Here is a 14,324-nt window from a genome sequence, read left to right on the forward strand (position 1 = left end):
AGAGGAGTCAAGAATAGTAATTCAGCAAGTATATGTTTATAAACTGCTTTCTTTGTCCCCCCTTTACAGGTTGTGGGGAGGTTGATTTATAAAAATGAAATATTTTACTACTTTTAATGATTTTGAATAAAAAGGGGGGAAAAAAAAAACAAAACCAAAAACAGAAACTTCATTTGAGAAACGGAATGAGAATTGAGAAGGGAAATTACACACAAAAAAAATAAATGGTTCTGTACAGTAATCCAGCATCCTTCACTGAAAACTCAGGGGACCCAAAAGCATCGGGACAGATTAAATCAAATTACAAACATCAGTGATTGGTACAATTTTGTAAGCACTGCTACTTTACAATAATCTGTACTACAAATAGCTGACAAGATAAGCTCCGAAATCGCCTCAGTCCGTCCAGTAATCCCACACGGCACAGACTTGCTAGATTGTTCTGATCACTTTCTTCTAAGCTCCAACAATCCCGCACATTAATAGCATCTACACAGAGCAGCTTCTGCATTAGCGTTATACAGTTATGATATCATCTTCCGAAAGGCAGAGCAAGTCAACAACTCTTAATACAGCCATGGCTCCTCACCTGCGGGCACGCAATTAACTGCTGACCAATGCCACTGAATATGCAGATAAGGAATTCTTTATTAACACTTTGAAGGAAAAAAAAAAAAAAAAAAAAGGCAAATATTAGATTGCCCCTTTTTCTGACATGTTAACTTGTAATGAGAACCTGATATGTACAGTGCTACATGAAACCTGTTATGGGGGTTCTCATGAGTCATTCGAATACCAAGAGTCTTAAAATGCTGCTAATAGAGAAAAAAAAAAAAGAAAAAGAAAAGGGTTCTGGACAGAATCAGTCTCCTTCCACTCCTGGCAGCTGACAGTCCCTACTTACCTCCCCTTAGAAGATATTTAGAGAATCTGCCAAACAGATAAAGCCTCCAAACACTTCCTTACAGAATACTGGGTTGGAAGCAATTGTCACTACAAAGTACTTTAGGCCCAATGCCCATGGCGCCACCCACGACTGCAAGTTTAGACGGCACACGCTTTGCCTCATGCATCCAGGATCTCATCCAGAGGGTAACATGACCGAACAGGAAGGCTGAGCTCCATCAAGGGAACTCGCTAGCCAAAACCCATTAGTAATTTTAAATGCTTTTACCAACCGCACAGTTTAGCAATAGCCGAGCACCGTCAATATTTACAGAGAACATCGCCCAATGCATACCTGTAGTACTATTTACAAATATCTAATCCCGTGTTTGTAGAATTTAGCCTTTACTAATATCCATGTTGTGGTTTCCATTCATCACCAAAACTAGATTAGTCACTTGGAACTGCCACCCAAATGACCCCGCTGCCTTATATTGACAACGTGATAGAGCTGCATGCACAGCTAGTGTGATGGAGTTTGTAAAGACAAACCCAAACATGGCCTTCATACAAGTCTCAGAACGGCTTTAGTGGTTCCATTTAACAAAAAAGTAAATAAGAGGGTTGGCCACCTTAGTTTTTGCTTGCTGTAGATGCCGAAACCATATTTTATCAGCAGAGCTCTGTTCTTCGGGCGTGCAAAGTGCCACCACCTCATGAAGCTCAGTTCAGGACGGCACTCCCATCCATAACCACCGATGGACAGATCAGGTCACGTGCTCCTCCATTAGCAGACTCCACCACAAAAGCTGCACCCTGGCATTAGAAACTAATACATGCACAGCGTTGTGCACAGCATCATTCAATGGGCGGCCACTGCAGGCTGTGCCAGGTCACAGGCCTCCTCACCGGCCGGCCGGCCATGATGTCCTGGCTGCAAGTTGGCCTGTGCCCAACAAATCTGATGAAGGCAACTCTGCTGGTCAAGTACATGGATAAAATAGGTGTCCAACTCCTTTAGGGCGAATGCCCATGGACAGATGTCGACCGCATTTCGCGTGGCGGAAAATCGGTGCATACATTCCGCAGCCATTAGGTTTTATTGAATAGCTTTCTGCCTGCCAATGCCCACATGCGGAATTCTACTGCAGATTTCCATAGCGGGAGGTCTCCATTAATATAGCATTAATGGAGACCGCGGAGATCTGCGATCACCAGCGGGCACTTTTGTTTTTAATCGCGGTACTCCGGCAGTGTGTCCCACAATGCTCATGGGCATAAGCCCTTAAGGGCCAACGGTCTTTGTTATCAGCTTTAGATATGAATGGAGCAGAAGATACTATGCAACTCAAACCCAGTAGGATACTGCTGACACTAGTGTCATGGCTTACCTTGAGGCCAGTTCCACACAAGTGTATTACAAGCGTATAGATGCACCTGCAATACACAAGTTAAACTGGTCTTATAAAGCAAGCCGCTAGGTTGAAAGACATCAGTTTTCAAAACCGACATTAACAGTAATGGACAATAAAGGAGACCTAGAGGAATTCTCTTCCTTTTAGAGGCAACAGCGGCACTGACAGGAGCAGATATGATCAGAGCTTTAAACAAAGCACTCATAATTTCACTTAATGTACACATGAAAAAATGCTTTAATGCCAGTTTGGCCGCCTGCAGACGGCCGGGTCGTATCCGGCTGCAAAAATTCTCACACCGGGACCCGACCCGAGTGCCTGCAGAGAGCAGCGCGGGACTCACCTGCTCCCGCAGCTCCGGCTCTTTCATGTGCCGGCGCATGCGCAGAACGGAGCCGGGGGCCTGTGCGTGACGTTTCTGTGCGGGGCTCTGCGAGCTCCGCACAGAAAGGGAGTGAATTTCTTACCGAAAATTCCTTTTTTCCCGAGTCATCCTGACGGCAGACATGGAGGTTGCACCTTGACCTTGTAGGGACAGGAAGCAAGAGACTTCAAAAGGCTCCTCCTGCCTCCCATTCACCAGTGTCTTCTAAATTACTTACATGGACATGTCGTGGTTAACCAAGGAAGATTTTTATTGCTCCGAGACAAAATTAACATGGTTAATTCTATTTGAACATAAACAATAAGAGGGTAGCTTACCCGGATTAAACAAAGGAAATATGCACAAATTTACCGCATGAAACAGAAATGTCCACCATAGGAGCCTCTGGGCTACTGGTTCGTGCCCGCATAGACGTACACTACCGTTCAAAAGTTTGGGGTCACATTGAAATGTCCTTATTTTTGAAGGAAAAGCACTGTACTTTTCAATGAAGATAACTTTAAACTAGTCCTAACTTTAAACAAATGCACTCTATACATTGCTAATGTGGTAAATGACTATTCTAGCTGCAAATGCCTGGTTTTTTGTGCAAAATCTACAAAGGTGAATAGAGGCCCATTTCCAGCAACTATCACTCCAGTGTTCTAATGGTACAATGTGTTTGCTCATTGGCTCTGAAGGCTAATTGATGATTAGAAAACCCTTGTGCAATCATGTTCACACATCTGAAAATAGTCTAGCTCGTTACAGAAGCTACAAAACTGACCTTCCTGTGAGCAGATTGAGTTTCTGGAGCATCACATTTGTGGGGTCAATTAAACGCTCAAAATGGCCTTGACAAAGACCTTTATAAGGTTGAAACGTTGTTTTATGCTGGATAATTAAAGTATTGAGATAAAGATCCGTGGATGCTGCTTCTCTTCTATTATATTGATTTCTGCTCCTTCCGGTTCAAGTGGATCCAGGACTGGCAAAGAAGCGCGCATTTTGTTTGCCCGGTTATTTCCTCCCTCTCTATATTGAGGTTTGGCGTGTGCTGTTGTCTCTCGTTCCCAACTCTGGGAAAAGGTGTCTAACCCCTCGGATCTAGGGAAAAGTAGGCGGGGCATTTTGAGTTTTTGCTGCTCGCAAACAGGTCCACCTGTGGACTGCCCCAGGTTTCTGTAACAAGACGGAACTCCTCTTGATTCAGCGACCATTCTCCGGAGTCCAGGCGTCTTCGACTGAGGAAGTCGGCTGTCTGGTTCTGGGACCCTGTGAGGTGGACCGCTGTCAGGGATTGTACCGTGGTCTCGGCCCATCTGAAGATCCGGGCTGTTAGTTTCAGCAGATGAACGTTTCTGGTGCCCCCCTGGTGGCGAATAAGTGAAACGGCGGTCACATTATCAGAGAAGACTTATGTGTCTCTTCTTTAGGATATCCTGGGATCTGTGAAGCGCTTCCCAGATGGCCCTAAGTTCTCTGAAATTCGATGTCTGGGCACGCAGAGTCGGTCCCCACTCGCCCTGGAGCAGGCGCTGCCCCACTTGCGCTCCCCAGCCAGACTGGCTCGCATCGGTTACTACAGAGATGAAAGGTCCTGCCACCCATGGGGACTCAGCTTCTAGAGTGTCGGTTGACCGCCACCAGCGGAGGGACCTTAAGACAGATGACATGGGCATCCTCCTATCCAGAGAGACGGATGTCCAATCCCAGTTACCCAGGATGGCTCTCTGTAGTGTTCTGGAGTGCGCCTGGGCCCAAGGGATAATGCCAATGCAGGAGGCCATGAGGCCCAGGAGCCTCATTGCATCCCTAATTGCCATTTGCTTCTGGCCACCCTCCTGTGCTGCCAGTCTAAGACTTTCCTGTCTGAGTGGAGGCAAAGACAAGGTCTGTCTGCACCCCCAGGAAGGTTTTCCGTGTCTCGGGGAGAAGACTAGACTTGGGAAAGTTGACTATCCACCCCAATCTCTGAAACAGAGAGATGACTCTGCTAGTATTGTCTCTGAGGATCTTGGATGAGGAGGCGATCACCAGGAAGTCGTCCAGGTACGGGATGATATTTATACCTGGCTACATGGAGATGCGCCACCATCTCTGCCACTATTTTAGAGAATATTCGGGGTGCTGTAGAGATGCCAAAGGGTAGGCACTGAAATTGAAAATGGTGTACCCGGCTCCCTATTCTGATGGCAAACCTCAGGTATTTATGATGTTCTGGCAGGACTGGGACATGGTAGTACGGGTCTTTTAGGTCGACGGTACTCAAAGTCCCCTCTTTCGATCAGGGTTACCACTGACCGGACTGTTTCCATTTTAAACCTTTTGTAAGTAATAAATTTATTCAGGCCCTTCAGATTAAGAATCATCCGAAAACTGCCGTTTGGCTTTTTTATCAAAAATAGAGATGAGTAGAATCCCTGGCCCTGCTCTACTGTGGGGACCCGAACTACCGCCCCCATTTGCAGAGATTTCATCTTTAAAGATGTCCTGCATGGCAGGGGATTGTGTGGGGGTGACTGAAGAAATTGGGGGGGGGCGGGTGAAGAATTCTATTCTGTACCCCTGCGCTATGAGCTGCAGGACCCACGGGTTATCTGTAATCTCTTGCTATTCTTGGGAAAAGTTCAATAGTCTGCCCCCCACCTGGTACTCTTCTATAGGGGTAGGGGTTGTTTTGTATCTTACCCCTGCCTCCTTTGGGGTAGGACCAGCGCCCCGTCTTTCTTTTGCCCCGGTATAGCTTGAAGGATGGCTGGCGTTTGTAGGGAAATCCCGTTCTGGCTTGATCCGGAAAACTGTGGGTTTTGTCGGTAGCTCTTTTTAGGATCTCCTCCAAATCCACGCCAAAAATGTGCTGGCCATGAAAGGGGATGGAACACAATCTTCCTTTGGAGGCCGTATCTGCCTTCCACGTTTTTAGCCAGACTGCCCGCCTGGCCATGTTAGACAATGCGGCGCTTCTGGCCGCCAGCCTCATGGACTCGGCGGATGCGTCTGCCAGGAAGCCTGTTGCTGATTTTAGTAAAGGCATGCATTCCAGTAATGCCTCTCTGGGGGCCTCTTGCTTAATCTGGTCGTCTAGTTCCCCTAACCAGAGGAACATCGACCTCGCCACGGAAGTCGCTGAGATGTTGGACTCAAGCGTATAGGCCGTTGTTTGCCAGGCCCGTTTCATCAAGGCATCAACCCTGTTGTCCATCGGGTCTTTAAGATGAGAGGACTCCTAAAATGGCAGGGCTGTCCTTTTGGCCATTCCATTTTTAAATCTCCCGCTGTCCGGGTCAGCTGACTGCGTCTGACGTCACCACGTGTTATTGGCTCCGCCCCCCGACGTTGCGCGCAGCCGCTCCGGCATGCCTGGAGGAGAGAGGCATCTGAGCCTATGGCCCGCCGCTCTCCCCGGCTGAAAAACGCTGCACGGAAGCCCGTGTACGAAGCAGGAGTGGACTCAGGGACCTCTGGTCCGCCGCTCCGATGCGCTGCGGTGGTGATCCCCGGGCGGTCAGACCTGTGGCCCGCCGTGCTCCCGGACTGCGCTGACTCTCCGGAGGGGAGGTGAGCGGGGCAGCAGCCCTGTGGACCGTCAGCCCCGCTGTCAGCAAGATTCTTTTTGGAAAGAAGAAGGTGAGAGGGGAAGCGGCCCTGTGGACTGTCAATCCCGGCTGTTATCCTGCGGCTCCCTGGAGGGAGCACCTTTTGCATGTCCCTGTAGGGACAGGAAGCACTGGTGAATGGGAGGCAGGAGAAGCCTTTTCAAGTCTCTTGCTTCCTGTCCCTACAAGGTCAAGGTGCAACCTCCATGTCTGCCGTCAGGATGACGCCGGGAAAATAGAGCATGCCGCGGTTTGTTTTCTGCGCAGGATTTCGCGCAGACAAACCGCGGCCGTCTGCATAGGATTGCGTATTGTAATGCAATCCTATGCAGGCATGTACGGCCGGACATTCTGCGGGGAATCCCGCCGCAGAATTTCCGCCCGTCTGCAGGCGGCCTGTCACATCAGTAGTAAGGGCTCCATCTGAGTTTACGTTTTCCAGCGCCACAATGGGAACATGAAGTTGGATCCCCACCTGACCGGATCCATCCTATGACAGGACTAAAAGGTTGCCATTGACTACATTGGTGCCCGTCTATAATCAGTCTGTCGTTATGCTATTTCCTCTGGGAAAACGCTCAACATGTTGCAGGATTTTTAGGCACCAGAGACCCCAAACAGATTTGCTCCCATTTTTCAACTGCAGAAAAACCACATCAAACCCTCCACATGTAACACATCAGAAGATCTAGGCAATAAACTCTGGGATAAAATTAAAAAAAAAAAAATGCTTTAATACTAGAAATTAAGATGTTCTACATGAAACAAAATGTGAATGTACAACGAAGTCTGACTTAACAGACATACACAATTAAATATACAGACATTTGGCCTCTTCAAACCCGTGAGTCACTAAATAATTTGTCCAATGCCCTGGATCAGCAGCTGATGGAGTGCATGGATCCCCTCCTATGTAGCATCCATCAAGCTAAAAGCTCTAAGCAGTCATCCACACAAATGGAGACAGATCAGGAGGAGACGGCACTACTGGGAATATGTGGCAACTTACTGAGGCGGAGGGCTTGCACTGTGCTCCAGATACTTCCTCAACTGGGCAGCGTTGTCTGGGATGGAGCCCACAGGGGATTCACAAAAGCTGCACATTTACAGGGTTTAGGAATCAACCTCAGGATGGCCTGTTTAACTGCAGGAAAAATAACCCATCTCCTCATATGAACATCTTTATGTATCTCGTAGAAGTCAATCCACACATCAACCTAACGCAAGAGAAGCAGACACATTCTATTATAGCTAAATAACATGGAGTCAATATTTTCAGTACTAAAAAACGGACACAGCATGCCCTTCTAAGGGTCATATTTAAAGAATATATGATGCCATTGTGTCTGCAAAAACTTTCCAGATTTGTCCGATAGTCAAAAATGTCACATTACAGTTGGAACATGAAACCTCTTCAAGCAACCCTCCATGCAAGTACTCAAAATTCATATAGAAGTCCGTACCCATAACGGATGGTCTATTTTTCCTCAGCGGCTTTATAGCAAACTTCTACTGGGACAGAGCTGTAATTTGTGACTACAGTGAGTAATCTGATGTAGTCTGGGACACACCCCATCTCATCATTGGACGAGGAAGCCTGAACCAGTGATTAGACAGGGTGTGTCCCAGGCTACATCACATTAGGCACTGTCAACTAGTCACAAATCACTGCTCTGTCCTAATGGAACTGAGCTAAAAAGCAGTCAAGGGGCAAACGCTGTAGGAAAAATACAGTAACTAGCAGGTAAACGTGCCCCGTAGGTACGGACATCAATTCTGAGCTTCTGACAGGACGGTCACTTTCAAGGGGATATATTCCCATCTCAGACTTTTATAGCATATCCACAGAATAAGTCAAAAAGTCTGATATCTGCAGGTCCCAGAAGTGGGTTCTGCAGGATATGTTCTGTTCTGGCCCCCACCTTGTCTGGCGGATGCACTGATAAAAAGAGGGCCATGCCTAATTATTTTAATGAGCCGACAGCCTGTGGGGCACCTATGACGCCACACAACAGGAAGTGGCAAGTCCGACTGCAAATTCCAGTAAGAATCTTAAAACCACTGCCCTTTTAGGACAGTATAACTCAGCCATTTCTGTCAGCCTGTATACCTCATTCAGCAGTGGAATCCGTGCAAGTGGACATTAGGCCTTAGAGTCTGAGGCAGTTTTAGAAAAGGTTGTGGAAGCATTATGGAAGTTTCCCACCCCATGTGAAGGAGATTTCTGAAAGCTCATGGCTGGCACACTGCAGAAGTGTCGCTACGATTCCACCAGCACAAGTTCCGCAGCGTTTATAACCTGTTTGAAGGCGGTCATATGCAGATTTGTTGCAGAAATTTCTGCACCTGTCCCTTCATAACCTTGGAGAAATCCATATATTTACTGCAGAAACTATCTCATTGACATATGGAACTAATGTTCAGGTGTAAAAATGTCTGCATCAAATCTCCCAAGTGTAACTAGGCCCTCATCTCACTTTTGTTAACCCTCGAAAAAAGTTTAAGAGGTTTTTAATACCCCTTCCCCACCTGCTGCCCCCCCCTTACTTAAAGTGGGGTTTCCCCTCTTTAAAAAAAAAAAAGGGGGGGGGGGTAGCAAGAGCACTACTACAAAATGGTGTGCAGCCACTCTTAAAGGTGTGGGATGATTAAACTTTAGCTGCAAGATAAAAGCGGCAGCACTTAGCTGTCTTCACCCTCGGTGATCCAGTGCTGCAGCTCCCACAGTCTGTTTAAGAACTACCATCACCTGACAGCTACAGCCAGAGGGGCAACGTGCCATTCTGGCATCATGGCTCCCGGCATCTGAGCGGTGATGCCAAGAGAATGACAATCAGGTGGTAGTCGTTCCTAAACAAAGACCAGGAGGAACAAGAGAGACGGAGTAATGAGTGGGCGAGGGCCACCGCTTTTATAAGTTTTAACACATTTACAGCTATAGTTAAAATAAATAACTCCACAAACAAGCACACAACTCTCATCCCACACCCAGACAACTCGGCCTAACTTGAACTCTTCAATACGGTCACACAGAATTTACACTGAAAGACCTTCTTTCCACATTTCATTCACACTTTGAAAAACAACCTGTGCAGATTTTAGGGTAATGTAGAACCTCATTCTGCAGGAAAAAAGTGGCTTTTTTTCCCCTTTTTATACAAACTGACAAATTGTGAAGGAAAGCCACAATAAATTTGCTAAAACCCTCACCCCTGCCCTATCTTCTGTATGAACACACAGATTTGAGCTGGAAGCGATAGCTACTAAACGTCACTAATCGCCAACAGTCATTTGAAGAGAACGCTGTATAGTTCTGAAGTATTTCTGCAAACTAGTGAATTAAGGTAAAATAAAGTGACCCAGCACTGCCATCTACTGCACTGGCACCATCCCAGTAAGTTTACTCCAAGTGCCAGCCTCACAGAACACAGCAATCCTCTAGGTAAGCAAAGCATGGCATGTTTACCTCTTAAATGATAAATCAATAGAAGAGAACCAAGACTGTTGTAAATCACACATGGGCAAAAGTAAATATGTCCATACATGTATCACTGGAGCGGTGCAGGAGCACAATGAGGATTTAGATCTAACCACACAAAAATGCTAAAACCCAACACTGATACATGTTTATATTCCTCATCACCATTAGGATTACTCTCTTGGGGACCTGGAGTCACCCAGCTGACCAGCATTGAGCCACTGGGTACTGGAGGGCTGTACTTACAGCAGTGCAGAGCCAGTAAGTGGTACAAGATGAAACATGACAGTGGGAGTAAAGAATGTGTCATAGTAATCCCTTCGTCATGTCACCCACGCCATAACCCTGCAGACCATTAAAGGGCCTGGGGTCACAGGACGAAGCTCTGATCTTTAGCACACAACACTGCCATTCACTAGCACTAAAGAAAGTCCATTTATGTTTCATGGAGCAAAGAATGGCAACCATGAGAATCCTAAGCTGTCGGCCACCACTGGACGGTTCAAGAAAAAAAAAAAAAGACAGACAGTCATACCCTGCTAGTGTAGGACACCCTACACTTATAAGAGGGGTGCAGCCAGGCAGAACGAGGAGACTCATCCAATAATACCACACATGCAGTGATAAGTCATTGCAACACAATCTAGCAGATATTGTAGCGAATGTATTTCTAGCAAGTATGGCAGATCATCTGCCACCCATAGTTACAATACATTGTATCTGTGTTCAGGGACATGGACGAGTTCTAGAATATAGAAAGTCAAAACGAATAAAGGGGAACCAAGTCAAGATCACTAATCAGAAATCACAAAAACCTATTAACAGAACAAACAATTATATGGAGTACTTTGTGGGGTACAAATGAGAGGAAACATACACAAGTACATAAGAAACATCTGTCCCTTTAAATCCACGGTTGCCATGCATTACACAACTCAAGCTGACACAGGGTGGATACATAATGTTACAATCTCCCTCTAGTTACTAGCACCAATACACTTCACCTAAATTGGTTACATAGTCTCATCAGGGAGGTTGGCAGAATGACTAGGATAAGACTGGCAGGGATTCAGCTCTATGCCTGGCAAGACGTTGCTTGTTGGAAGAAGGTTTAAGTGGTTGGTACAGAGTAAACATAAGAGCATTAGACTAGGAGGAACCAAATCCTGATTCATTTCTTGACCTCAGAACCTAAACATGAGCAGGATGAAGGAGTCATTCACAGACTGGGCACAGAGTCTCTGTTCATATAGGCATCATGGATTCACAGTGGGTAGGAATGATTCATTATGATGGGTAAATGGGTCGATTAGGTCTGTTTTTTTTCTCTTCTACTGGAGAGAATGGATACAGGATTCTGGCTGTTAGAGAAATGAAAACCTGATGGCAAAAACCGCTACTGTGCCCAGAGCCCAAGAGGCCACCAGAAGCCAACAATAGATTGGTGCCAAGCACTAATCCATAAAGACATCTACACATAGCAAAAGGTGCCCGCAGACATAAGGCAGCTGTCATCTGAATCATCCACTGACTGACAGCTTCATACACAGATGATCAGTGAGTGACAAGACCCGCTGACACTAACCAGCTGGATTCATACTGCCCACAGAGGCAACGCTGACTGATGCCATACCACCAACGTCTAAGTAAGACGAGTCATACCAATTAGTGCCCTATACCGGAGCAAAAACCAACATCACACAACTCAAGGCTGTGCACGGAGAACTACTGCACTCAACTCACAAGCAAGTTTGCCAACTTTCTAACACAGTGATCACATTCAACCCTCCAATGATCATCACAGCTCGAGTCATAATAATACAGCTGTTGTAGCAGCAATCAACATGCTGGCACTTGTAGTTCAACAGCTGACAGCGCTAGGAGAGGTCACAAATGATAACTATTAGCACATGTAGTTTGACGAAGTTAAACTATACATTACTTGCTGGAACCTACAATTCCACCGTTGGCAGGAAGCTGCACGCTGGGACAATTATCAGGATACTAACACTGAGCATGCTGGGACAGGCTTTACAATGGGAGCAAGCAACATACATGTTGGGGGAAGCAAGTTCACTGCAGCAGAGCAGATACGCAAATCCCTGCTGGAACTTGTAGTTCTATGGGATCTTAAAGAGACAGCATGCAACGTTGAGAACTGCAGTTTCAGCACAGGTAGAAAGCTGCATATGCTGGGAGGTGTAGTTCCACTGCAGCCTACTAGAAGAGTCGCAGGGACAGCCGATAAATAGAACACATGCTGGGACATCTAGTTCTAAAGACTGATGGTAATGAAGATGCTGGAACTAGTCCACAACAGGGGCATAGCATATGTTTGCCAAGAGCTGGGTGAGCAGGGCACATTCTGGGACTTGTAGTTCTAGGATGCCCGAGGACACTGGAGTGTTCTAAGATAGCCGAGTAGACAGGGCATGCTGGAACTTTTAGTTCCAAGACTGATGGGTACAGAGGTTGCTGGGGCTAGTAGTTCTAGGACAGGGATGCAGGCTAGAACTTGCACTTACATGGCAAAAGCACATGCTCAACTAGAAATCTACAACAGCTGGGTGATTGGAGCACATGCTGGGGCTTGTAGTCCTACCATCCATGGGTGCTGAGTGCTCCAGAGCTAGTTCTGGGATTGCAGAGTAAACAGGAGACATATTGGGGGTTGTAGTTCTAAGACTGATGGGTACAGAAGATGCTGGGGCCAGTAGTGCGGGGATAGCTGGGCAGACAGGACATGCTGGGACTCCTAGTTCTAAGGCTGATGGTTGCAGGGGACACCTCGTTGTAGGAAAGGGAAGCATGCTGGAACTTGTACTTATATGCTCCACTAGAAGTTTACAATGAGACTACACGCTGAGACTTGTAGTTCTAAGGACATATGGGTGCACTGAAGCTAGGGGTTCTAGAACAGCTGGCATGCTGGGGCTTGTGGTTCTACAACAGCAGCCTGTGAACAGAACAGACGCTGTGACATGCTGGAACTTGTAGTTCTTAGGACGCATGGGTGCACTAGAGCTAGGAGTTCTAGAACAGCTAGCATGCTGGGGCTTTGCTCCACTAGCAGTGTGGTCAAGACAGCCGCTGGGACTTGTAGTTCTCCCAAAGTTCAGCGGACTCACCTGCAGCACCAGCGGCTCGGGGTTGAAGGCCAGGGTGAGCAGCAGCTGCATGCGCTCCGTGTCCTTGAGGTTCTTGAGCAGGAAGCTGCCGGAGTCCTTGGTCTCGGCGTAGCGGCGGACCAGCCTGTCCAGCAGCCGCTGCGAGGGGCAGTGCACCAGGTCGGACCAGCCCTCCACCACGTCCGGGGTGAGCAGCCGGACGTCCCCGTTGAGCCGGGCGAAGTCGGTCTTGTACATGGCCTGCAGCAGGTCGCAGCGGGGCCGGCCGGTCGCCCTCTTGCAGATCTTCTGGTCCAGCTCGGCCAGCTCCTGGTTGGAGCCGAGGCGCTTGAGCACGACGCGGCGGCTGCCCTCCCGGGGCTCCCCGTACTGCGCGAAGTGCACGTTCTTGACGTTGAAGAAGTCGAGCAGGCGCACCCTGCCCCAGCCCTCGAAGCTCAGCTGGCCGTTCATGAACTTGCGGCACCAGCTGGTCCCGAAGCACGCCGGGCACTTGTTCAGGCTGAGGAACCGGCGCTCCGTCAGCTCGTTGCGCTGGAAGGAGGCGAGCAGCGAGTGCGTGTTCAGCAGCATGACCACCAGCAGGCTGGCGGCGAACAGCAGCTTCACGTAGCGGTACAGCCGGCCGAACTTCAGCGAAACAAGGCGCAACATGGTCCCGCTCTCACTTCAGCCTCCCTCCCGGGGAAGGAGGGGAGCGGCGGCTTCGCCCTCCCGCGGCCGCTGAATGAGCACCGGTGGGGCCAGCTCGTAGCCGAGGCCGCTGGCGTGGAGTCCCCCCGCCGTCCTCGCTCCCCGCGAACAGGCAGCTCGCAACTTACTGACAGAGGAGCTCGGGAAATCCGGAGCCAACATACGCGAGCGGGGGCGTGGCCAAGCTCGGGGAGGAGGAGGGAGAGTTTTTGTTTGGTCATGTGACCGGGTGGGCGGGAAAGTGTGTGCCGCGACGTAACGTGAGCGCTCCCCGCCGCCATCTTGGGATGGGCAAAGTTTACAATCATCGTCTAGTAGTCAATAAATAAATAACCTTAGTAATAAGTCACATGTCAGCTTGTGTGTCATGGGGCATCCTGGGACTTGTAGTGTGATAACTATATGCTGAATAAATCATATGGGGACTGCTGGGGGGTGTAGTTGGCTTATAGGCAGAAGTTAATGGAGGAGGACTTCTTGGAGCTGTTTAAATGCGGCCGAGAAAATCGTGTGAGATTTGTGCGCTGCAAGACGCACAACTATGAACTCCATTCTTTTGAACGGGGCCATTCACAGGAGCGATTGCTTTTCCCGCAGCGCTGGAAAAAATCACAGCATGTCCTGTCTTTGGGCGTTCCCTCAGAACACATCACACCATCCATTGTTTTCAATTTGACCAGCAAAGCATCGCACGGCGTGTAAGCTGCACGCAAGTGCGACGCAAGGTCTCCCATTAAAAGCAATAGGAAACACACAGCAGTC

At 48.1% G+C, this 14,324-nt stretch overlaps 1 protein-coding gene across 1 annotated transcript in view; it reads right to left on the reverse strand.

The window, feature by feature from the left end:
- Window positions 1–13,725, reverse strand: part of DIPK2A (divergent protein kinase domain 2A) — a 42,392-nt gene extending 28,667 nt beyond the window's left edge. The window contains exon 1 of the mRNA XM_066599370.1: window positions 12,870–13,725. Within this exon, the coding sequence (XP_066455467.1) occupies window positions 12,870–13,523 (654 nt within the window). The 5' untranslated portion in view covers window positions 13,524–13,725. The remainder of the gene's footprint in view (window positions 1–12,869) is intronic.
- Between the last annotated feature and the right edge of the window lie 599 nt (window positions 13,726–14,324).

This window comes from Eleutherodactylus coqui, chromosome 1, assembly GCF_035609145.1.
Source record: "Eleutherodactylus coqui strain aEleCoq1 chromosome 1, aEleCoq1.hap1, whole genome shotgun sequence".
NCBI lineage: Eukaryota > Metazoa > Chordata > Amphibia > Anura > Eleutherodactylidae > Eleutherodactylus > Eleutherodactylus coqui.